The 25337-nt window shown below is 53.2% G+C and overlaps 1 protein-coding gene across 3 annotated transcripts in view; it reads right to left on the reverse strand.

Annotated features, from left to right (window-relative positions):
* Positions 1-25337, reverse strand: part of IGDCC3 (immunoglobulin superfamily DCC subclass member 3) — an 88505-nt gene that overhangs the window by 25385 nt on the left and 37783 nt on the right. For all 3 annotated transcript variants that reach the window (XM_080551444.1, XM_080551445.1, XM_080551446.1), the window contains 3 exons: positions 11826-11970; positions 9131-9261; positions 5036-5173 (listed from right to left, as the gene is read on the reverse strand). In XM_080551444.1, coding sequence (XP_080407570.1) covers positions 5036-5173; positions 9131-9261; positions 11826-11970 — 414 coding nt within the window. The remainder of the gene's footprint in view (positions 1-5035; positions 5174-9130; positions 9262-11825; positions 11971-25337) is intronic.

The following is a 25337-nucleotide window of genomic DNA, read 5'->3' on the forward strand; positions in this document are numbered from 1 at the left end:
GCCTTTTTCCTTCAAAGCCTGTTTTCACTGGAGAATTCCCAGCCAGCTCTAATTACAATGTGTTTCATTAGTATCAGACTATTGCTTTTTATTGTTTCATTGGTTTGTGTTTTAAGACACTGCCTGACAAAGGCAGCTCTAAATCAATCCTAGCATGTGTCAGGGTGTCTGAGCAGAGGGGCAAGGCGGGGAGTACTTCTGCTGGAGGAGCAGTTAAGGAGAGCACACGTTCATCAGATGGGAAGCAGGAATCCAGTTCTTCTCTCATGTTTGCTCAGGGAGGAGTTTAAGGAGCTTACAGAAATGGAGAAGCAAGAACCAGCCTTAGTGACTGCCCCATCTGAACATCCCATGAGCCTACCGCACGTGTGTGCTCCACAACAGCAGAAGAGACTGCGTCTTCCACTTCAAAGTTGTGCTTGGTAAAAGGAAAAATCCCACCCCATTATCCTCAAGGATTCCCTTCAGAGCCCCTGCTGTACCCAAAAATGGCCCCTGATGGAGACCTGGCTCTCCCTACTGTGAGAAACAGACTCGTGTTTTTGCAATAGAAGGTGTTGCTGCAGCATCGTGCTAGGAAACACTGGCAAAACGGGGACTGAAAGCTACCCGGCACTTCATCACCGTTTCTCCTGCCACGCTCTTTGCATTGTTTTTCAGGAAATTTTTAGACTTGAAGGATTCCTTGCTTCATTAGGCAGGCAATGCCAGATCACTTCATTATTTGCATTGCAAAGAAAAATGCTTGGGTCTTCTAGACAGAGAAAAACAATGTCGTTAAATGATTAAATGATCACATAGCTGGCCAAGCCACTGCAGCAGTAAATGGCTCGGTCATAAAAAGGACAGTAAAACATGACCTGTCCCGCATTTAATGAGCAATAAGAAGGAACCATTTCCTTCAAACATCATTTGAACTGAAGTGTAAAGAGGTCTGAATTAAATTCAAATTGAACTTGATTTCATCTTTTAAGTTAGACCTTTAGCAAGTCTGTATTTACAATAGGTGTGAAAATCAAATCTCCCTCTCGAGGGAGGGACGGGATCAGTGAAAGATGCGAAGTGTCCCCACCTGGATGCTTCATCACATCGTTGCCTTAAGAAATACCACAGAAATGTGACTTGAATGTCAGCAGATTTAGTGTATTATTTACAATGTGCTACATAATTTAAGCACAAAAGACCCAGCCTGCAGCAGGTACCCTGCAAAGTCCAAATACCTGCATCTATACATCCTCAGTTGTCTCCCCAGCTTCAACTATTAATTACAGGGGTGATGCTCCGAAGAAACGTCTCCTGTCAGCCAAGCATCTTTCATTTCCCTGAAGAACAAAGCCCTCCAAGCTCAGAAATCCCGAGGGGACTGCCATCTGATTCGGGGAGCGTGGCCACCTCCAGCAGCCGGCCAGGATCACCGTGCCAGATCAGCCCATAGGCTTCTCGCTCAATTGCTGCTTTCCAAAAAGTCCTGGAAAGGGTTTCTAGAGCAACATCTGCACTTTTTAACCCTGTTTTTCTTACAGGGAGAACTGAGTGGCTTGGATCAAGGGACTCAGACCCTGCAAACCCACGTTTCTGGCATTGCTTTCCATCACCAAGTCATCTCTCCATGGTGGAGATCCAAAGGACTGCAAAAACTAACCCTTTTGCTCTGTCCCCAGAGCTCTCCGGACCCACACAGGCTTGAAACTTGCTCATTTACTATGACCTTCTGCCTCTTTTTATGAAGTCAAAAGCAGAAAATTGGAGGCCTGAGAACAAGCCAGTTTAGGGGGAAATGTCTGCCAGATCATCTCACTCCCCAGCTGAAGAGGGATGAAGGTTCAGCCGGTTGTGAAGAGCAGCCAGTGACTGATTAATAAAGCAGTCCATTCTCCAAGTGGGAGATGCTCCCAAATAACGCCCCGGCTCTGGACAAGTAGAGGTCTCCAGGTTTCCTGTTGGGGTGAAGTCCAGGGCTTGGGAGCCCCGTTATTTCTTTTACTAGGGGTATGTGATGCTTTCCGGAGCCCGTTCTCCGCCTGCTCAACCAGTGATTGGCACACCGGCACCAATTACGGGGACCCGTTAAAACATGCCGGGCGATATGAATATGCAACAACACGAACGCCTTTCTTTTATAAGTAGCGAGTTGAAAGAAAGTAACAACTTTCTAATGTTGATCATTTAGGTCTTTTGTGAATTCTTTGTATTGTGCCATAGTAGCCTTCCACTTTTTAGACGCATGGGTCTCCTGCTCTGTCCGACACCGGGCACCGCGGATTAGCATATTTAGAGTACATTGCAACAGTTGACTATTCAGGATGTGAAGTGGTGAAATTTACTCTATTATTTCTAAACACTTACAGGAACGGCGCTCCTGTCAACCAGTCAGCCATCTATTGCAAGCTTCTGTGTCCAATAAGTTACCAATTAATTGGCTCCTACAATTGTTGTATGGTTTACTTTTTGAATGGCTCCCTCTTTAGCAATTTCCTTCCCATTGTGCGACCCTTTCTGACAACTTCTGTATAACGCTATCAGATAATCACTGTCTTTTCTTTTTCGCCTCACTTTTCTGTATCTCTCTAAATAGTGTATTATTCTGCCCTGGTACCTTTTATGGAGGCCAGCTCAGTGGCCTGTCACTTAAAGGGTAAGGATACATTAAAATCGTCATTCATTCAAAAGGCTTTGCAGTAAGTGCCCGGGATATTCATTTGTGCACACATACAGGTCCCAGCCTGAAGTGCGTAGCTCTGAAAGGAAAAGCCCTATCTTCCCTGAACAAACCCTTAATGATTTTACGTTTCTCTCAGAGCCTGCTCTCTAATGAATGTTGACATTTCATGCGCTGCGAGACACAGGAATTCTGTTTGTGGTCAGGGGCTACAACATATTCCCAAGGAAATTAAATTCAAAATTGATTGTGTGACACTCAAAAACTGGCCCAGAATTGGAATGATTTCCTTTAAGCAAAATATAGCTGCCTCTCCCCCTGAAAACCGGCCAGGTTTTCACAAAGCCAAAGCAAAAAGTGCAAATGTTGCTTCCCTTGCAACTGAAAGCTGTAAAAGCAAAATTGTTCTTTGCTCCTTTCTGACAGAAAAATGCCACAACGTCAAAACTGTGAGCAAAGGGGTTCAAAGAGAAACTCCAGAACAGCAACAAGCCCTGTGCACAGACCTGGTGTAATGGCAACACCGTGGCTCTTTCCCTCAACTAGGCAAGAGAGATGTTCACATAGAAGTGAGCTTTACATTTAAATTATTGCTAAACCAGCTGCATCTCTTTAAGACATCATGGCCATGGATTTTATTATTTCTTGGAGTGGATGAAGGTTTTTCTTCCAAGGGATGTTAATCGGTTGTTTAAGCCGAACCAGGTCTGCCAGAAGAACCTGAGGAAGGAGACCCTCATAGGGGAGGAAGCCACCTGTAGAGGACAGATGCTCGGAGAACCTCCCTGTCCAGCGTAACCCCTCTCCCACCTCCAGATGACAGAGACACGAAGACATCAAAGTGCTTCTGAAACCTCTACAAAGAGATGACAGGCCCACGAAGTCACCAGAGAGCCTGTAAACCCCATTGCTGTCAAGATTGGTGCAATAAGAAACAAGATCTTTGATTCTTTGGACAGGAAACATTCACACTGAAGGGGAGGGAAAATAATGGGGTCCCTTTGCCACTTAGGAGCTCTAAATCTGCTGCTTTGCTGCAAGGCCATGTGGGGAGGGTATTTATTTTTGGTGGAAGGCAATGCTGAGCTCACACCATCCAGGCAAACATAGCACGAAGCTATTACATCTTCATTACTGCACTGCTCTTTAGAGACAAGTGTTTTGAAGAAGGTAATAAGCACTTATAATTAAGGCAATTATAACGTAGTTTATTATAGTTGAGCTCTAACGTAGAGCTGCCTTGTGTCCAAGAGAACCAAAACAGTGATAAAGCTTATCTGGGGAATTTTTAAAACAGCATCAATCTGATGGTTATGGCTCTGGAGGAAAAATAAGAAGTTAGCAGACACAAGCTGATTTTATAAGCCACCAGAGGAAGCAAGCTGGAGGGGAAGCACAGAGAAACGGTGCGACTGCTGCTGGATACGTGTCCTTGTCCCCTCGCAGACGGCTCTGAGTGGGAAGTCACTGTCCCATGAGCCAGGCCAGACCCCACCAGCACGGCCCTCGGAGAGCCACGGGGGCAAAGCCCTGCACCCAGCACTGCTTTATGGGCAGGATTATCTCCGCTCGTGCTTCACAGACACCTCGGGTGACTCGGGGAGATTAGCTTCAGAAAACAACGTGACCCCACAGAGCACGAGGGCTTGGGAAATGCTAACCGACCCCAACCCCACAGCATGCTCGCACGGTTACGAGCTCCAGAAGATAAATGAAAAGCCATCAGCTCTTTGCTCGGCGCAGATTTCTGTTGAGCGGTGGAAGTGTTGCTCCGCACAAAGTATTTTCTGAGCTACTATCACAGTAAAAGCCTAAAAGAGCCCTCGCTTTCGGACTGGGAGAAACACTGCACTTTGCTTGCGTGATGCCATCAGACGCTGGCTCTGGTTTTCATGCTGATTAAAAACCATCACTGACCCCAGTGGTGAGCATCTGTGTTTTCAGAGCTTCAGACACGCCACCTTAAGCTCTCTCTGCCCCCTACGATTTTTTACAGCTCTCTGAACAGACAGCAAGTTTCTTTCAAGTCTGTTTCACACGGAAGACATGTTTGTGTACGCTTCTGCTTCTCTGGGCCAACAGTGGTGATGTTTTTGATGCAGCTGAAGAAGACGCTGTCACTCAGGGAACGCTAAAATTATCACCTTTCAGGAAACATCTACGGGTTTAACCAGCCCACTTCTCTAACCGCTAAACACAGGATCTTGGCAGGGAGAAAAAAACAGAGCGCAGACAAGAAGATAAAAAAGAGCACTTCAAGCCTGCAAATAATCCCCGTAGGAATGGAAAGGGTGAATCACTTGTGATATAGTCCCTGGCATCACCTGTTTCCTACACAGAGGAGGGGAAGAAATCCCGGTCGGCCCCGGGGCTTACCTAGGCGGCTCCAGGAGACGATGGGCCGGGGATTGCCGGTCGCGATGCACTCCAGCACCGCGGTCTGGTGCACCGTCAGCGTGAGGTTCTCCGGTCCGACAAGAATCATGGGGTCCTTGTAAACAGTGGAGTGGGAGCCTGCAAGGACAGCATCACTGTTAAAAGGCATCCCTGGGGCCTCTCATCTCCTCCTCCTGTTTAGTGGAACCACAGAGGGCTTTGTTCATCCTCTAGGTAACGATGATGTGTTTGGTGTAATCCCCAATAAATCTGAGATGCACGTGAAACGAAGGGAGCACAGCATTCGGGAGGCAGCTGCATTGTCTGCATGTGTTTTAAGTGTGCACTGCTATTTCTGGGGAAATTCGGCACACCCAGCCATAGGCACAGCTCTTACCACCCACGTATGGGCAGCACAGAGAAGGAACCTTGCTGCGAGCTGCAGTGAGCAGATTTGCAGGTTGGATGTGATCTACAGGGAGGACACAAGCTACAGGACAGCTTATACAGACTTATTCAGACATTACGCAAATAAATGAAAGAGCTGCTTCACCTTTCAGCATCTCGGTTTGTTAATTAATCTGTGTGGTCCACAACGCATAAATCTACCTCCGTGCAAGCATCCTTTGTTGCTGCTGGTGTCATTTGCTCTAAAACCCCTGTCCAGGGGCACAGAAGGAAGTGGAGGTGGCAGTCTCTGACTCCCACTTGGGATCTTTTTGAGAGAAAACTCCGGAAATTGTTTATTTGCACTACGGTAGCATAAACAGGCAGCAGCCGAGATTGAAACCCATCACACAAGATGATGCACGGACCAATATTAAAATAAAGCTCTGGCAAAAGGACACTGGAAACTAGACAACCACATTTCACCGGACAAAAGGAGACTGCAAGGGCCAAACTATCATCCCGTGTCAGGTACAGCACAGCTGAACCTGCATCTCCTGGGCCACCAGAAAGCGCCTTACCCCTGGGCCAAAGCTCCCTTTGGCCTCCGCTCCCATTTTTGGGGAGCAGAAGAGGAGGAAAAGGAGATATTCTCAGTTCTCCATCAGCAAACAGGAACAACAACAACCTCTGCATTAGCCTTCTCCCTTTATGCTCTCCCTTGCTGATGAGATCTGGGTTGCACGCCAGAAATGCCGAGGTCAAGCAGTGTTTAAGGAATTTAAACAATCTGACAGCTGCTGCTGGCAAAAAATGCTCCGTGCACCTGCAGAGAGGAATACTTGGGCTGCTCTTCTCCCCCGAGCAAGATTGGGGCACGGGGGAGGCTGGAGCAGAGCCCTGCCACCGGCGGGGCTTTGCTGTAAGGTCCACCCCGCACCGTCTCCAGGACACGGACGTTCCCAAAAGCTTGTTAAAGCGAATCGATGCCCCAAAAACGACCTGCGAGGGCTCTTCCCATGCTTTTTAACATCACCCTCTCGCAGCACCTCAGGGGCTGAAACGAGGGTGGCAGCAGGGGGATTGCACAGCACGGATCGGAGCGGCTCGCTGGTTAACCATCCCTCCGGGGGCTGCTCGGGGAGCGACAAAGCCACTCCGAGGCTGCGTCTAAATGGGCAAAATCCAAGAAAAATCACCGTGTCGGTGTGACTTAAGAGCTGACTTTCTCGCTGAACGCATTTCACCGCAAGCCATAAAATGCAGATTTTTTGATGAGAACCAGAATGCACAATAAATTCATATGACCGGCTGCTTAACCCCAAGGGATCTGAAAACAATACCTCCCCGCTCGGTACCTCGGAGTGCCTCTAAAAGCCATGTAAATTTATTGTTCTAAATCACAATGGTAAATGTCCACGCTTAGAATAATACGATATTATCATCGTATTATATACTGATTTCAATATTTCAAAACACTGAAAAATGAAATGAAATGTCCAAGGTCACCCAAGAATATCAGCAGACGGGAGCTGAGACCAGAGCAAAAATTATAAAACTCTCTATTTTGCCAACGACAACAACAAAAATCACACTCTTTGATTTACGCTCCATGTCCTCAATATGCAGGCGGGTTCCTGGGTGTGGGATCAGCTCCCTGACTTTGAGCAAACCTTGCCCGTCTCTGGGACCGGCACTTCCACCGCTGCCGAGCCTGATGCTGGTGGCAGTGGCAGCTCCCGCAGGTCCCCAGAAGGGACGGTGACCCAGGAGGGATGCGGCTGCCCCCTGACCATCGGGGAGGTTTCCTTCTCCTACCAGGACACTCTTTGGTGCAGCATCAGGAAGGGAGGAGTGACACAACGAGGGGCTCTCAGTAGGCAAGTGCTGCTGGAGGAGCATGACGGGGGTTAGGGCAAGCTGGGGGGGGATTTATTTTGAAAGGGAAAAAGTCTCTAATGATGCAGGCAGTCCCCAGGGGCTCTGCCAGCAGCAATCCTGGCGAGGGTGGGGAGGTCCCCGGCACCGTCAGGAGCGACAGGCACTCTAGCAGGGATGGGAGCGTCGCTGGCACGGGCTGTTAGATCTTGATCAAAAGGACGGCAGCAGAGAGAGACGCGGCTCGTGCTGAAAAGGTGTCAGTGCAGAGAGGCAGGCGGCCCCCTGGGAGCAGCTCCGCTAAGCAGGCACTTGAAAATAATCAATCAGTAGGGCTGGAAGACAGATCTGTGCTGAGAGAGGAAGGGAAGTGCTGCGAGCAGGCTCCTTCCTCCCCTGCAGCAGCCAGCCTCCTCCTCTTCTCCCACCCCAGGGAGGGTTTCTGCAGGTCAAACAACAGCTGAAGTTGCTGTCCCAGCCAGGGGACCCTCCTCTGAAGAGGGTAACGTGCTTTCAACAGGCTGCGAGTGTGCAGACGTGCGGTTCCTGCAGCTCTGCTCACATGCAGTAACTGAAGCACGGTCTGAGCCCTTCACAGACACTTACACGCTTACACACTGTGCCCGTATTCAACATCCGACTGCCTTAAGGAAGAGAAAAACCACAAGCACTGCACAGACAGGAAACCTGGAAAATATCCCTTTGGGATGAGGGACGGTCAGCTGACAACAACTAGCACTTTCTGCCCTGTGAGAAACAATAACTCAGACCAGAAAACTGACACAAAGAACTTCAACACGTCGGTAACTCACTGTACATCCCCCCCCATGCGGCTACTGTTCACGTAGATCAAGAAAACAGCTAGCTAGCAGGCACCAGAAGCTCCCAGCTCTTTCAGAACCAGCTAACCTGCTCGCTTTCCCCACCAGGCGACGTACACAGCATCGCTCTTTCCTCGGCTTCCCCCGTTTCACAAGTGCTGCTTTTTTCCAGTCGGCAGAGGCCAGCCTGGCACTCAGTACAGGTGTGAGCCTCCGACACACAGGTGTACACTAGAAAGCTTCCAGTCACCAGCAATTACATGCCACCAAGGGCCAGAAGGATCACAGCTCGGGGGGAAGACCCTTTGCTGCATGTAAAGGGTCCGTGCATGCTGTCACCAACACATCTAACTTGTGCACGAACAAAGTGTGGCTGTGAAATGCTTTGGTTTGCTTGCACAGCACACAAAAGACCAGCAGGTATGTGGCTTTGGACCTGTTTCCGGAGAGGGACCGAAAAGTACTGCCATTTCTTCAGCTGGAGCTTTCAGAGGTGAAAGCCAGTTTTCTGCCAATAACTTCAAATATGGATGGGGAACCGAGCCCAAATCCAGCCTGGGGTGCTCAGGGTTTCTCCTTCTCATCTTCCAAAGAAAGGCGAGCCCACCTTGGTTGCAGTGTAATGCTCACAGCCTACAGAACATAACTCCCCTGTTAGATAAATAATTGATCACCCTGTGTGCTGCAACTACTTCCAGAGTGGGCAGGTCTCATAAGGAGATGATGCATCTTCCGCATTTCCTAAAGAATTTATTTAATGCAAAGCTGCTGTAACTCATGTTCACACCGCCCTCCCTCTCCCCAGAAACTGGCACTAATTTAGAGGCAAAGAGACAGATTTCTCTGCTATCAAATGGCCCGGTCTGGCAGGAACTAATAACAATACAGAACAAGGAACGTGCTAGTGCTGGACAGAGGAACTTTTCTCGGTGTTATTAGCCCAAAGCTAAACTGTCCTGGTCCGGAACAGCAGCAGGAAGAGGGAAAGACAGTCAGGACTGGTACTGACCTGACACAGTGAGCCTGGCCTCCCGGCTGAACTTCACATTAGCAATATTGGTAGCGACGCAGTGAAAAATCCCGCTGTCCTCTGCCCTCAGCCCCGTGATCTGGAGAACCCCCTTGGGAAGCAGCGTGTACCTGCGGGAAGAGAAAAGCAGAAATGAAGACTTGCAAGGCGGGACATGATGGGAAAGCAGGGTGATGAAAAAGCAGCTACCACCTGCATGACGCAGACCCCAGCAGGCTGAGCACATTTGCTTTTCAGTCATTTGCTTTTTCGATATTTGAGCCTCTGCTCTTCTTTTGCAGAGGTTGCGTTCCTTTTTTCATCTTCTGATGCATCCTTGGGAAAGGATGGCTTTCGATAGAAGGCTACAAAGTAGAAGCTTCTTTAACTCGTGGAAAAGCTTTGGAAGTGCATTTTCATGTGAAGGCAGCTGACGCGTCAGTCTATGGACAAGCACGGGGGAAGTGTGTGCTCCAGGTCTGACACAGGACTCAAATCCGTGCAACATCAAAACCTCGAATGCACGGAAAAGCGTCTTTAAAATAAACATTGTGTGGGCATACATAAATATAAATATTTTGTATATACAAACCAGACGCACTTAGAGCACGCATGCACACGCACAGACATCTATACGTGTACATACATTACGGGTTGCTTGGCAACTGCGTGTTTAAATTGCTCGGTGCTGTGTCATTACACCGTGATGAGTTAATAATCCATTTCCGTCTGGAAGATGAAGAATACCTTGCTCCAGATCAGCATATGGTTAAGTGCCTATAACCTGCTCCCTGCGCCGGGTGCCAAACGCGCGGCTCGGTGTCGGTGGCAGCGTGAAAGCAATCAGTCTTACACGTCCCCAAGTTGATTGCAATCTCTCCGGGACTTTAAAACGCCCGTTGTTTTGGATGAATTATACCACAAGAAGCCTTCATTTTTGTTAACAATCTGCCCACAGCATTAGAAGATTCAATTCCAAAGCTATTATGCTGCCTTCAGAGCCTCCAAGTGCAAGGCTCGGCATACAAATTTATACACACTTCATACACAGAAATGCACCGGGCGTGATTAATGCAGAAATCCAATTCAGTTGGAGATGCAACCCTCATCACCCAGGCCCGCTGGTGTCAGAGATTAATCCACTGAGCTAACAATGAAATCCTTCCCCTGCAACTTTACTCCCACAAAAAGCCTGTTCAAAATCAGGACACTGAAAACCTGGAAAGCTGCTCCTAGACCGTGTCCTCCAGGGCTTGGGCGAGCTCCTGGCCCCAGAGGCGAAGCAGTGGGATGGGCACAGCTCGGGGTTATCTGGCTCTTCCTCCTTGGTCTTGGAGAAAATAAGTCGTGGTCACACTGATCCGTGCCACATCTGTCCATCCCCACACCAGTGACCTTGGGCTCAAGCAGCAAGTGGCAATAATGCATGGGGGACTTCAGGAGGACTTCGCCCATCCTGCAACATCCATCAGGATGCACGCAAGGTGCCAGGCCCGATTCTGCACCCTTAACTCCTGCCGATACCACCTCGCACCAGCCGCCCTGCTCTGCCACGTCCCCGGTTTAGCACTCGTGTGACTGAGGAGCCTTCGGAGGAGATTGAGTTTGACGAAGCAACCTTGTGCTGGGCTAAAAAAAGCTCAGACGAAAAACACAATGAAAAACGAAACCTGACAGTTGCAGTTTTGCACCGCGAGGTTGGGCCTCTTGGGCCTTTTTACTGTAAGTTCACCGTAATGCTGAAAAGGTCAGGCATTGTTCCAAGCCTCACGTTTTCTCCTGCCTCCGAAGAACCCCACCAAGTTCTGTTTCAAGAATAGGGGCTTTCAGGAAAATATTTACGGCTTCCTGGTCTCGCCTATTCCCAACGCACGGACGCCAACGGGCGATGGAGGTGCGCTGCGACCTGGTCTCCTGCCATTGCTTTTGTGCAGCCCCCGAGCTGCAGCTGGGACCGCCGGAGGCTGCCGGCGTGGAGCACGGGCTTCCTGCCACCTGTACCCTGCTCGGATGATCAAACCGTGGCCAGGGAGGTTTCCGACGCGGAGGGAGCAGGCTGTCAAACGCAGGAAGCGAGGACGTGCCGCCCCAAGGCCTCGGCTGCGGAAGGGGGGGCGGCTGGGGCTTCTCTGCAGGAGGGAAACAGCAGCCCCGAGGCGCTGCGGGACGCACTCCGCGGAGCCTCCCTGCTGCCACCCGCTAAGGGAACCCACCCGGGAAGGAAGGTCTGGTGGTCGTGGTATAGTTCAGTTTTGGGAGCCGCTTGCAAGACCATGTCATGGTTCTGGTGCGGATAGACGTGCTCAAAATGGAGTCACAGAGGGATGAAGGATGCCAGAGTTGCTCCAGGCTCTCCTAGGACTGCTGTGTGGGCTCTCCAGGCTGGAAAATCAAACTGGAAGAGGGCTGCCTCCTCTTGGGGAAGGTCAATGAAAGCCTCTGCCCCTTCCAAAATCATCTAATAGGGTTTATCTAGCTCTCCTGGGAAATGCCGTCTTTCTGCACGGCCCTTGGCCAGAAGGAGCCCTCACAACCCATAACATTAATCTGAAGAGTCTTCCATGGCAGAAATGCTGGCCAAGAGTCTTAGCCCAGGTCAGTCATGTCATAGGAGACCCGTGAGGGTAAAAGCAGGCCTGCTCTCCTGCCTCTCCCTGGGGAAAGGACAGCAGCACGTGGTTCAGACATGTCCTACCTTTCGTTGTCCGTGTTGACCGGCATGCGGTTCTTGTGCCAGAGGATGACGGGCTCGGGCAGGCCGTGGATCTGGCACTGGAACCTCGCAACGCCCCCTTCCTCCACCACCGCGTTCTGCGGGTGGATGTGGAAGTCGGACATCGCTGAAAGACACAAAGAGAGACAAAAATGGTCACTTGTGAAAGGAGATCCATCGCCAGCAACTTCACGGGACCTAGAAACTTTGGCAGAGCTGGCAAATGGGGTTGTCAGGCACCCACCCTGGCAGAAGACCAGGCTGTTTGCACTTGATCCCAGTCTCTGCTGGGCTCACTGCACGTCCTGCCTTCCAGCGAAATGGAAGTAATGGTCACATCTCCGTGTCGCAGAGCACCAGGCTTCCACCAGCACCAAGAGCGGGCTTCAGAGCTCAGCAGCTCAGCCCACCGCGGCTGTTGGGGCTGGGGCCACCCGCCGGTGAAGGACAAACCCCGGCGTGCCCACGCAGGGTGAACACGGAGCAGCCCGTTTCAGCACAGCCACAGCTGTAAGCATCGCGCGGAAAGGCTCTGGCACGCTGTTAGAGCTCCATAAATAATACAGTAATTATTACTATTAATTAATTGGAAGGTGCTGCCTGTTGACTCGGCAATAAACATATTCGAGGCTAATAAACATCCCAGTGGTTATTTAGCTCGTGATTCATTTATGGCGCCGCATCCACAGGAAGATCTCTCACATTATCATATAAAATAAACTCCAAGAGAGCCCCCTGCTCCGCCAGCCCAGCCCGATAATGCCTCTCCCCAGCGAGAAAGCCTCGTCCCCTTTTACACGCGTCAGGCGTAATGAATGTACCTCGGCTACGGAACAAGCTGCGTGTGTGTCAGGGCAGCTGAACCATTCAGCTGCAAACTCCAGTCGGGCTCGGGCAGATGGGAGGTGGCCATTAGCAATCATACATTAAATATGTGTTGCATTAACCCGCGCTGCTCCCCGACCCGTCGCTCTCAGCCCGCTCGCCGCGGGTTTGTTAAGCTGACGGCACAACGCGCAGCGAAGCCACGGCACGGCCGTGGGGTTGGGAAGGGTTTACAGGTCTAAGAACGTGCCCCCAGCCCCACGTCGGGGTTCTCGGGTTGGCAGCCCCCTGTGCCACGCTCCAGCCGGGCTGCCAGGGGCGCACGCAGCAGCACAAGGTGAAAAGACCAAGCCCAAACCTATCTGACTTTCCCAGGATGAAAGGTAACGCGGTGTTCCCTCCGGTAAGGGGCAGAGCAATGGCAATTTACCCCGTTTATGCACATTCAGCCTGGAAATGGGACTGTTCGTGGCCCAGAGCACCCAGCCACGTGGGCTCGAGCCCAAAGGCAGCTGGGGTGTCTCCCCCGGCAGCCCCCAAACCAGGCAATCCCCTCGCCGAAACGATGGGGGCTGCTGAAAGCAATGGGGTCACCGGGGGTCCCTGCGGCAAGGGGGGCTCGAGGGAGCTGCAGCATACGTCAAGGCTGCCCCTCGGAGGCCCAGGTCAGGGCGAGCATCCTGCACCCAAAGCTGATGGGCTCTCACCAAGAAACGAATCCGAGAATTAACGAGAACGGCACAAAGCTCGTTAATAAAGAAAGGCAAAGGAAAAAAAAAAAAGCTGGGATTCAGACGCCTGCAGGAAAATTCCTTTCAAAGGTACAGATGCTCAGCGCTGAGGTTTTTCGGTGGCTGACAGGGTTGATAAGAAGAGGGAGGTGTGAATGAGCCCAGCCCCAGCACAGACGCTGCTCTGCCGGCTGCAGAATTCATTGGCGTCCCTTTATTTCAATAATATCACCTCTCCTAGGTAAAACTGCAGCGATAACCTCTACTCTTAAAGACACTAGTATTAATATTTATCATGAATAAAACATGGGCAGTTATAAATAATTCAGTTATGAGGATGTTAAGTAAAATATTACTCTTCAACGACCCTATAATGTGGCTTTGAAGCACAGTTTTATGTTAAACGCCTAGGAAACACTGTGACCCTTGCCAAGACCAGCTGGTTTGCAGAAGATGCATTAAATATTCATGCGCCGAGCTACAAAACGCTATTTTTAACACGGCTTTACGAGTTTATTTACAGTTGCACAGACAAAGGCTTTCGTGGCACCTGCTGTAAAGCAGCACCAAAAGTTGAAGGCGAGCGATTACCTGGACGCTGCTCTCAGCCAGGACATAAATCACGGCGTGAGCACAGCCACTGTGCAGGGCATTGCTCGGAGGGTCTAGATCTCCTCTGAACCCCATAAGATTTTTAAACACGCCGCAGCTGACTGCAACAAACCCGTCCAGGAGTGCTCGCTCCCGTTTGGCACTCGTCTTCCAGCGGAAAACGCCGCGGCTCCTGTTATCACCCGGGTGCTCTTGTTTCAGCCGACACCCAGAGCTGCACGCCGGCCCGGTGGGGCTGGCCAGCAGCCAGGGAGCTGCATCTAATCTCTATGCTAATGGCCAGAATCATTTAAAAAATAAATACATGCAATCGCAATAGCCCCTCACCCCCGTGAGCTCCTAAGCGGGGAGGCAGCCTCTGATCCACCTGGCTGCGTTACCTATCGCTCTGGTCATCCAGCATCACAGCATCCACATGCCAACGGAGGAACTGGTGCTGCCCCAGGTTCCTCTTTACCATCCTCACACGGGGTGTCTGTCACCCTGTTCCATTAAACTGCCCTCTTCCAGCTCCAGGCGTCAGCCAGCCCTGAGATCAGACCTGAATCGCGCACTCGCGTTGCTCCGTACTGATGGAGCTCCGAGCCTCGGTGTCTCAGTGCTTCTGCTGCCATCACAGCTGGGTTTTGGCTGTGGTACACCCAGACTGGCACAGAGCAGGGAGAGAAAAAAAACCAAACGCTACAGGAGAAGGCTTGCAGCAGATGGGGATGGTTATAAGAGCCCTCCCACATCGCTCGCATGGGTGCACCTTCTCCTGAAGATGTTGACGCAGAAGAGATGCCAGCTGGGCAGGTCTGCAGCGCGAGGCAGGTGAGCTGCTCTTCACCTCTTCTCCCGTCTCGAACCATGGAGGACCTCGGTTAGGATGGGGCTGGGCGGTTGGTTCTCTTCCCCAGAGAGAAGCCCATGCTGGGGGCGTCCCACTGCCTCACCCTCACCAGCGCGCAGTCCTCACGGCACGTCCTGCAGACACGGCACCACGCAGGTGAGCAGCGGCTCTCATCCATCCTCATCCATATTCAGAGAAGATTCGCTGTGGCAAATAGCTTTGCTGGGTCTCCTCTAATCAAAGAGCAAACACTCTCCCCAGCCCAACGGATCCCGTGTGGAAAGGCCAATAGAATAAAAATGAAAACAGGTATTGAATGAGATTTCCTTTACTCCACGAAAAAAACTAAATTGAAACCATTAGTGGCCAATCCTTTCTCGCTCGGCACAGCATTAGTGCTAAGCCAGAGATTGACCTAGATTTGATATAGAAAAAGAAAACATTAACTTGGTATGTCAAAGCAAATCCCAGGCCTGCTGGAATCATTAAAACGCAAACATTATTATCAAGTGCAGGCACAAGGGTAGGAAGGAGACTTAAAAGGTTCGGTGCCAAGCACGGTGGTGTTAGGAGAGTACTGGGGAAGCCCAGCGAGTTCTGCAGGCACTTTGCTTTCTGCTTTTAAATTATCTGTGGGGAAACAGATGCCCAGGCTGGCTGCGATACAGGAGGATGCCGGGGAGGTGCTGAGCATCCTCACCACCAGACAGCCCACAAGCAAAGACGCCTTCTCCGCATTTTTGCCTCCAGCCTGTTAAATTCAGGCCTCTTCTAATGGAGCACGTGGTTAAAATGCCTCTGGGTTAACACAGTGCGGGGAACGAGAGAGTTTAATGGGGACACGGCCGCAGTACCTGGGCTCCCAGATGCTCCTGCCGAGGAGGGCAGGCTTCGTTAGCTCCGTTACAGCTGATGGAGATGAATCCTGGGAGGCACGTGGTTTGCCCAGGGAGAGAGAACAAGCCATGGGCAGAGCCTTCCCCTTCCAGGAGTGGCTCTATCCCGAAGCTGCTGATTTCCATGCTAAAATCTCCAACTTACAAATAACAATTGAATTTCTGCATGGGCTGGCAGAAGTCAGGGTTATTTTTAAAATGCAAGGAGCCACTCTTCCAGTTAAACCCAGACCTGAACTGTTCTCACATCAGGCTCTCCAGCTCCAGCAGAACCAGCCCTTGGTTGGATCCACGAGATTTATTAAATGCCCATCCTGCTTGGCACTGCAGCTCCTTCCCCAGCGCGCTCCCGGCGAGACGGCAGCCCCAAAGCGAGCAGGGGGATCACGTCTCAATCCCCTCCCAGCTCAGGGCACCTACTGAGCCAGCGACCTGCCGGGGAGCATTTTCAGGAAAGCTGGCAGGGGAAGGCTTAGCAGGCAGAGGTCACTTTATGTGCTCCTCTCCACGCTCTGGAAATCGAGGATTTGCCTGGAAAAAAAAAGAGCTGGCAGAAAAGACGGGGGGAATACAGACATCACAAACCCCATCCTGCCCTCTCTGTGCCCTGCTCTCAAACAGGAATGTTTCTCCGAGTTTTTAAGAAAAAACACTTTATCTTCTCTTTCTAATTTTGTTTTTTTAAGATGCGTTTTTATAACAATAATAAAAACGCCCGCGTCACAACAGCCCGGTGGCCGCTCCAGCTGCAGAGCCTGCGAGCCGGCCCCGCGTGTCGAATGGTGCCATTGTGCGGGGCTGTTGCTGAACTGCCAGCGGCCCGATTTTGCATGCAAGTTGCTTTGTGCATAGTGAAGCGTGAACAAGAGCGCCGCCCATTTATCTATTTAATTCGCCGGGAGTAGCAGGAGCGGGGGCCTTCGCTCACATCTAAAGGGAAGAAAAATCGCCTTTCTCTCTCGGCTTTGGAAAGGGAGGGAAATGTTAAAGAACAGCCTGCACAGCTCCCAGCACAGGGGAAAATCCCCTCTGCCCCTGCCCACTAATCACAGGGCTGAAAATCCCAAATCTCTATTGTCCTCGCTGGGCCTCAGATCTCAAAGGAAACCAGGCTGCAAGGCTCGGGAGAGTTTGAAGCGAGGCAGAGATTTCGGAGGAACGCAGCTCATTCAGGAGCACCTACACCACGTGGAGAGAAGACAGAGGGGGGAAGCCCCATCTCGCCCCGTGCCCGGCAGATGAAGATGGAAAGAGGGTCAGACGTGCAGGCTTCTTGTTTGCAACGTTTGCAAATAAACGCTTATTCCTCTTCTGCTGTCCCTTTCTCCCCCTGGAGCACGGACGGTCCAGGCTGTCGGCACTTCTGCATCTCGCATCCTCAGGTCTCTGCTGTTGTCACACTCACTCGTCCTCCATCAAAGCTGAGTGAAATCATTTAAACGAGGTTGATGCCGCATCAGTCGGACTCCTCTGGCTGAAGAACCAAGTTTCCACCTGGCCTGCTTTTCTCCCCCTGCCCTAAGCCCCCGGGACGGGGATGAAAGGGAGACAAGCGAGCCAATGCCTCGCGGCGCGGCACAGCAGCTGCCCACGGGGGGCAACGTGCAACAGATATTTTGCAGGGGGGGGGGGGGGAAAAAAACCTACTGCTTCATGACTCAAGTCCACCAGGAGGCAAACATCTGCGAGTGTGGCTCCTGAATTTTTTGCACAACGCACAAAATGACCTCGAGCCATCCCCAGCCCAGGCGCTGGCCTTTTTGCAGCAGCCCACAAGGGAGGAGTTGGCTGCTCTGCCCGAGCAAAGTGCCAAGGCGGGGAGGATGACGATGGGGCGTCCCTGCAGGGACTTCGCTGTGGCACCTGGAAATCCTTCGGATGCCTGAGCTGCAGCTCCATGCTCCGTGTGAGGCTCCCTCGAACACGCAGCGCTCCCCGTCAGCATCCCACCGCGTTACCTGCGACACCGAGCAGCACAGCAGGCAGCCCAGGGTGGCGATTTGTCTTCCAGCACCCTCTTGTTTTGCAGGGGAATCGCCTAATAAACAGCCCCTTTAGCGCTCTTAAATTGGTTTCAGGGAGAGAAGAAGTTTCTGGCAGGGAGGGTTGCAGCGCTGGGAGAGACCTTTATCAGGGAGCGCTATTGCAGTAATTTTTCAAGACGAAATTGCTCTCTGGCTCGTGACAGCATTTAGTGTGTCCTGAGGCGACCATTTGTGAAGCCAAACCCGTGGTCCTGCTGCCCTGCTGCTGGAGGGAAGGGGGAGTATTAAATGTCATAAACAACTCTTAATTTGCTCGGGCGGACTGCATATGGGGCTCGCGAACCCGCAGTTCAGGCAGAGGTTATCTGTCACCGGCACCGCGGGCAGGCACCAGGGGCGACGGTGGCCACGAACCACGGAGGACTGCTGGGTTTCCGCAGGGTGAATTTCGGAGCGGGGCAAACCCCAGCATCGCAGGAGGTTCCCCCATGGGGAGCTGGCCTCCCCTCCAGCACCACAACAAGGTGCCTCCGCTCCCTCCTGTTGCACTCACCCCGCTCCTTCAGGACCTCGCCGCCTCCCAGGCTCTCCTCCACAGCACGTTTGCAAAATACCTACAAGTTATCCCACTCGAGAGCCCCCGCAGACCCCTGAAATCCCGAGAAGACGAAGGGCAAGCCGTGCCACAAGCCCGCAGGAGGCTGGCTCGGCTCGGCGAGGCGAGGCGAGGCGCAGCGCGCTGCCAGCAGGCAGCTCGCTCCTGCCAGGTTTCCATCCGGAGTGCCTCGTGTTTTTCCTACTCCGACACAGACAATTAAGACAAATTACATGGTTACCGTTTTGATTTGTCGCACGATAATGATGTTTCCCATCCCACTCCCAAATGTTGACGGGAGATGGTACGAGAGGAGGCTCCAGCGCAGCCGGTTTTGGCCGCGGACCGCTTTGTTCGCAGCCAGCTGCTTCTGGTACCAAGCGGGGACGAGCAATCCTGCTTTGCCTCAGCCCGGAGAGGCAGCGAGCCCCCCGAGCACGGCACAGCGAGGGCAGGACAGCACAAGGCACCATCCTGCCCCGCTGCAGCACCTCACCTCGAACAGCCCCGCTCAGACCTCGGAGCGCGCGGGGGGCGCCGCAGACCCCAGATTTTGGTGTTTGGGAAGGCGCACACGCTGCGCTTCAGCACCTCCGGAGGCGACGGCGGAATTCGGAGAGGCGAAGGGCAGGAAGCTTTTCATCATCGCTGCCCACGGAAATGCCATCAGCCCTGCTTGCAGACAGGGAGCCGTCCTGATTTACAGGCTAATGAATTTTAAATGAGATGCATTTTTTTTTTAATTTTTTTTTGTTGTCGGCCCCCATTTTTCTGCTGGCAATCACTCCAATAATAGCCTTAAATTTTCAGCATCTGTTTTTACCAGCTCTCTTGTAATTAGTTTACTAATGTATTTCACCGCGCCTTTGTTATTTTCAGAGAATTACTTCATTCCCAGCTATCAGAGATAGTGCACTTCAGTCTATAAGGAGTTTGGCCTTTGTTCCCTCGTGGTTATTCACATGGGGGAAGATGGCTCAGTGAATGACAAGCCTTTCTATCACCGCACAGTCTCCGTTTAATGTCTTTATACTGGCTCATTAATTACCGCAGAAAACTCCTTTCCGAATGGAACTGGTGATTTATAGGAGGCTTGGGCAAGGTGCCATTTTTAGCGGGCCGGCAGCGAGCGGCCCCAGCGCCGTTAATTCGCTCTTCGTTTCCCCTCCTGCTGCCGCGGCAGCCGAGCACGGGGTCGGCCCCGCCACAGGGGGAGTTTTTTTGACCAGGGAAGACCGCAGGAGCAAGCGGCGGCTGGATGAGTGCCTGCAGGAGGTGCTGGGTGTCCCGGGAGCGCCTCCAAAATCATTTCCCTGCGTCTTTCTGTGCAATCTGAGGCGTTGCGGTGGCACGTGGCAAAAAAAACCCTGCACAGCATGGAGACCCTCAGCCCTTCTGCACGGCACCGCTGCACCCGGGCACAGCACCTCCAGGACACCCAGCACCCCGGAGAGCAGCGCAGGGCCAGGGCACGGAGAGGAGCTGCATGGGCACGGGGTAAAGCCCCCCTGCAGGCCAGGCCGAGTCTGAGAGCAGCAAAAAGAAGGATCCCTTCCTTCGCAAGGGAGTAACCTGAACAACGGCTCCTCTGTCCGAGGGAAATTCACGTTAAGTCCCTCAGAACACTATTTCTTTCAGCACATCCATGCGCGGTGCCGGGCGTGACAAAGTTCCCCTTCTTTCCTAAGGACTGGAATGGAGGTGGGAATGGTGCGCACGTCGACTGAAGAAGCAATTCAGGGGAGAAAAAGAGCCACGCAGGCTGGATTTCCATCGCTTGCTGCAGAGGAGCTGCGCACGCCGCCGCAGGGGAATATTCGGCATCCACCGCGTGGGGAGGAGACGAGAGGCCAAGGACCCAAGCGCAGCTGCAGAGGAAGTCGGGCACAGAGTTAAGCTTACAAAACACAGCTTTCGGCTCCTTTCTGCTCATTTCACCGCCGAATTTCTCTCGTGCACGTGATCATCCGAAACGTTCTGCTCCCGTCCCCGGCGGCGAGCAGTGCCGTTGTGTTACGGTGCTGCCTGATCCGGATTGAAGGTGCTAAGATGGAAGATTTAGAAAGGGTTCAACCGCCGTGATAACTGAGAACATCCAGCTTCCCCCAAAGGTTTGCTTTTCCTCCCAGCAGCGCCGAAGCCGACGGCGGTCATCTCATCCCCGTGGCTGCGTTACGTCTATCGATTCCTGCCCGCTCCCCGGCGAGAGCGGCAGCCTCCCATCCTCCTGGCAGCTGCCCAGGGGGACCCGATCTGCATTACGGCCGCCCTGCAGAAAACAGGCCAAATCCACGGAAGCGGGACACATGACGGCGTCGGCGGAGCTCGTCCCTTTTTTCCCTTCTGTTTACTCGCCGCGAGGAGCCTCGCCGGCTGGAAATAGCTTATCTCGGGGAGCCCCCCTCTTCCGTCCGGGCGGCTGCCGCTGCTGGCTGCTGGCCAGGCCGTTACCACCTCAAAGGGAGAGTTCCTAGCTGAGGCACATCAGCTCATTTCTTTCTCGGGAGAAGGGCATTGGGTTTCGCACAAGTGCCAGCGCCGGTCCCGTACCCGCGTGGGGCTGTCGGCACGAACGCATATGGCCGGGCCTGGGGCGTGCACGCGCAGGCACAGCACTGGGGACAACGTGCTGGGGTCCCTCCGGACATCCAGGGTGACAGCAAGCCGAGGGATTATATTTCTCCTTGTGGAAACGCCGGGTCCGCCCGAAGCAGCCACTCACTCCATCCGAAGCGCGAAGACAGACACGAGTGGGGACACGGGACAGGAATTAAAGACAAGAAGGGGGTGGAGGATGGTAACGCAGAGGAAGAAAGCGATGGCAGCTCTCAAGGAGGAGTTGGAAACGGCAAATCTCACCGTTTAGTCTTCCTCGCTGTCAGCAGACCGTCACCAAACCCACGGATGCATTTTGGGAAGCACAAACACCCAAAGAAGCATGTGCAAGGCAAGTGGGGGTGGGCCGCAAAACACCCCCTGGGCAGCAAAATTCAGTGCCACGAACAACAGGCAGGAGGAGATCCTGAAGAGAAATCCAGCACCCAGCACCCAGCCTGGGGGAGGGCTCAGCACCCACAGCCCCTGCCAAAGGAAAGGCAACGGGGCAGCGGGAGGAAGGGCTGGACATGCAAGTAGCCAAGCAGTTCCCATCCGCATGCCAGACTGGACCACATTTAGCCACCTCAGCTCCCTGTCATCAAGAGATTTCGTTTTAATTAAGGTCTGTTAAGGGTTTGGGGTGCACACGTGTGCGTGGAAGCCCCCCATGGGCTGGGGCAATGTTGAAGTCAAGGCCTGGCAGCATCGCAAAAACGATGTGGGTTTTAGGGAGCAGGCAGAGGTCAAACCGCCTGACCAGTGGGGCTGCAGGGGGGCATTTTTACTGGCTTTGGGCTCTGAACTTGAGCTTTGCCCCGGTGTTTGCAGCACGCTGGGGAAATCAGAGGCAAACCCCTCTAAGCCCGACCCTCCGGGAGCCCCCGCAGGGAAGCCGAGCCCTCCCTGCGCCATGCCTGGGCAATCGGTCCTCTGCCTCCTCAAATCTGCATCTTCATCAGAAAAAACACTTGCACCCCAAAGCAGGCGCCTCTGCTGTTAACAAGAGAGATGGAAACGCAGGAGCAGATGTGTAACTGCAGCACAGGCTGCTAGAGACCTGCAAACCTGCCGGGACACCCGAAATCACCGGGACGGCGACGAAGTCCTTCTTAACAAAACCTTGCAGCGCAGAACGGCTTCCTGGGAGTGACTGTGACACCCGAATAACTCCGTTTTCAGACCAAATTGTCCAAGAAGGGATTTCGGGTGGGTGTGGGATGAAAGCTGGGAAGCAGCAAGATGCTCGTGGAGGAACCCGCGTGGAAAACCCCAGCAGCAGCCTCACAGCGACACGAAACAAACAAACAGAGAGCTGCAGGAATTAGCTGGGGCGGTGACGGCCCCGAACGAAAATGAAAGCAGAAGGGGGGAAAAAAATGAAATAAATCCAGGCAGGCTCGCTTTTGTGTCACCGCACAATGGGGCACGTCAGCTCCGGAGCCTCCGCAAGCCATCACCCGCCATCTGCCACCGGGCAGGACCGCTAATGGGAGGCCCCGGCGCCCCAGCTGACTCGCAGAGCCACGGGGGAAATCAAGCTGACGAGATGCCCACATTAAGGCAGCTAAATTAAGGCAGACGCGCGAGAAATTTGGCTGGTGAGCCGCTCGGCCGGTGTGGGAAGGGCTGCGGCGCGCCGCGGAGCTGCGGCCGTGGATCCAGCGGGGCCGGGGAGGGCACAAGATGCCCCTGATGGTTTGCAAAACGAGGTGGGCATGAGGGGAGCTGCAGGCACGGCCCTTTTCACTGCTCCCGGCTCGATGGAGAGATGCACGAGCTGCCCGGAGGTGGACGGATGCACAGCCTGCAGCAGCAGGGACAGCCTGGATGAACACCGCCTCTTTGATGCATCATTCTCAAAATTAACTGACGTTCCTCTAATGCCTTACTGGAGCCGATCCGCTAGGAAATTACCACGGATGGGGGACACACCGAGCAGGGGATGAAGATGCTGATATCAGGGGTCGGGGCCAGGCTCGCAGCCCGCAGTCACGCAGGGCAATAGCTCTCCCCAGGAGCCACCCCGCTGATTTCGGCAGGGTCATCACCCCAGAGGAACACTTACCGAATATCTGATTTTCTTAAGCGTTGTGGTACTGAACGAGGAGCTGGATCACGAGGAAAAATCTGTCTTGGTGTAGCGAAGAGCTGGCAGAGTGCCTCGTCGAGGACACAAGGTCCAGCCCCTTCCCTTGCCAGCTGCTGCACAAGGAGCGAGAAGAGAACAAGCCTCGGGGGACGAAGGCTGCACAACCCTTCCCAGGCACGGAAACGTGAATTGGAGAGCTCATCTCTAGCCCGGGGGGCACGCACGATCCCGCCTCCTCCCCTGCTCTGAACACCGCAGCGAGCTTCAAGGCCACCACAGAAGGCAGAGCCTCCTTGCAGAGCCTCCTCCGTGCCTCTGCGAGCTCCCCGGGTGCCATCCAGGGGAAATTTGGGTGCGTTGGTCGGTGCCCGATGCTGCTTCTGTGCCACAAGGTGCACGTGAGAGGTCTCTGGAGGGAGTCAGCTCTGGCTGCAGCGTGCAAAATCGACACTTGGCCATTTCTCCCCTCCATGGCCAGCTTCGGAGGGCTTCAGGGGGATCAGAGGCAGCAGGGTTTCTTCAGACGTGGGCGAAGAAGAGCCCAGAAGGATCGAAGCAGCCCCACGGCAGCGCTGCCACCCGCAGCTGGCCCCCGCACGCTGCCTTGCACCCTGGCACGACGGAGGCAAACGATTCCCTTGCTGGCTTTTCGCATGCCTTTGTCATCGCGGTGACCAGCAGCCTGCTTCTCACCAGTGCCAGGAGACAGCCGAGCGCTTCCCTTGGGCTAACTCGACCATCGGAGACCTCCAGGGAATCCTCGTGACAATCCTTGGGCCAAACAAGCAAATCGTTAGCAATTGAGGCACGTTTCAGCATCCCTAGGTCCAGCCGCTGTTGCACAGCCCAGGGAACCTCCAGGGTGGCAGCGATGCCTTTCAACAAGGTATTTGGGGATCCACCACTGTCTCCAAGAGCTGAGCTCCTGATTCCAGCACCCAGGCTAGACCCGGACCCTTCCTAATGACTTCGGATCAATCAGGAGGGTGGATGGCATCAGGAGCGATGCTGCAGCTCCTATGCAGCTCACGCCGCCCCCAAATCGCGCTGCAGGCCCCTAACGCCCCACCAGCAGACGAGCAGAATTTGTGTTAGGGTGGGAGAAGGGGAGAAAACCTCTCCACGCAATTAATTCCCCTCCAAAGCGAAGCTGGCGTAAGTAATGTGTTGGTAAACGCTGAGCACTGCTGGGATAAGAGCTGAGCAGGGGCGTCTATTAAACGAGCATCTTCAGATGAAAATACCACTCATCTAAAAGGCATCACCGTTCATTCATGCTCAATAAAACACAAAACGGTTACAGATACAATTGATGGAAAATGAGAGAGAGAGATAGAAGTAAAGGTAGAAGGGCCGAGCAGGAAACAGCACACAAAAGTAAAAAAGGAAAAAAAAAAAAAACCTACTGTGAAGAGGTTGATTTAGCACTCTGCTTTAGGAGAAAATCCAAAAGCTGGTTTTAATATCTGATAAAACTTCCCTGCTGGTTGCCACGCCGCCTGGTGGAAGCACGGAAGGGGCCTGATAGCCCTGGCACACCACACGAGTTTAAGCAGCCTCGCTTTGCTCAGACTTGCTGCTTTTAGGGCCATTTTACGACTCGCTGCTGTCCCTCGGTGCCTCACCACCAGCCCCCCGAGCACGCCCGAGCTCTCCGCCACCCGCCGGGCATGTAGCTTCCCCCGGGGCTGAGTTCCTCCAGTTTTTGACCGTCAGGGCTGAATATTGGATGTCCCAGCACTCGGATGTACTGATGCAAGGATCCGCAAGGGCTGGGGCCAAGCTTGAAGGACAACGGGACAACAACCTTCCAGCCGGCACTGCCTGCTCCGGCAGCACAGAAGAGCTGGAATTGGCCTCGCTGCCCAAGCAGGGTCCCTGGCTCCTCCCGACCCTCCTGGGTCATGGGGACGTGGCCGGTGGCTCTGCTCTCACCCCACTTCTGGCCCTTTTGGGATCTCCCTTCGTGGAGGGCTCCAGCCCGGGCTGGCTGCTGCTGGCTCGGCCGTAATGACAGACACGGGGGCTCGCTTTCAACTCCACTTCTGTTTTATAGATGATTTCCCGATCTAATAAAGGAGCAAAGCGTTATCTGCCGTCTCTTCTCTTATTTCCCAAGGAACGCCAAGGCTGGCAATGTCTGTCTGTCTCGCCAATAAAACTTTTACGGCCCCCTTCCCTGACAGCCCCCGAACAACAGCACTTCCAGGGAAAGGGTAAAGGCAGCCGAGGTGGGGTTTGGCGGCTGGTCCGAGTCCTATTTTGTGGTGCTTTTTAGCACTGGTCTCGGTACCAGGTTGGATTTGCTGGCAGCCGACCTGTTTCCAGCTT

The sequence above is a fragment of the Anser brachyrhynchus genome, assembly GCF_964034855.1.
Source record: "Anser brachyrhynchus genome assembly, chromosome: 11".
Lineage (NCBI taxonomy): Eukaryota > Metazoa > Chordata > Aves > Anseriformes > Anatidae > Anser > Anser brachyrhynchus.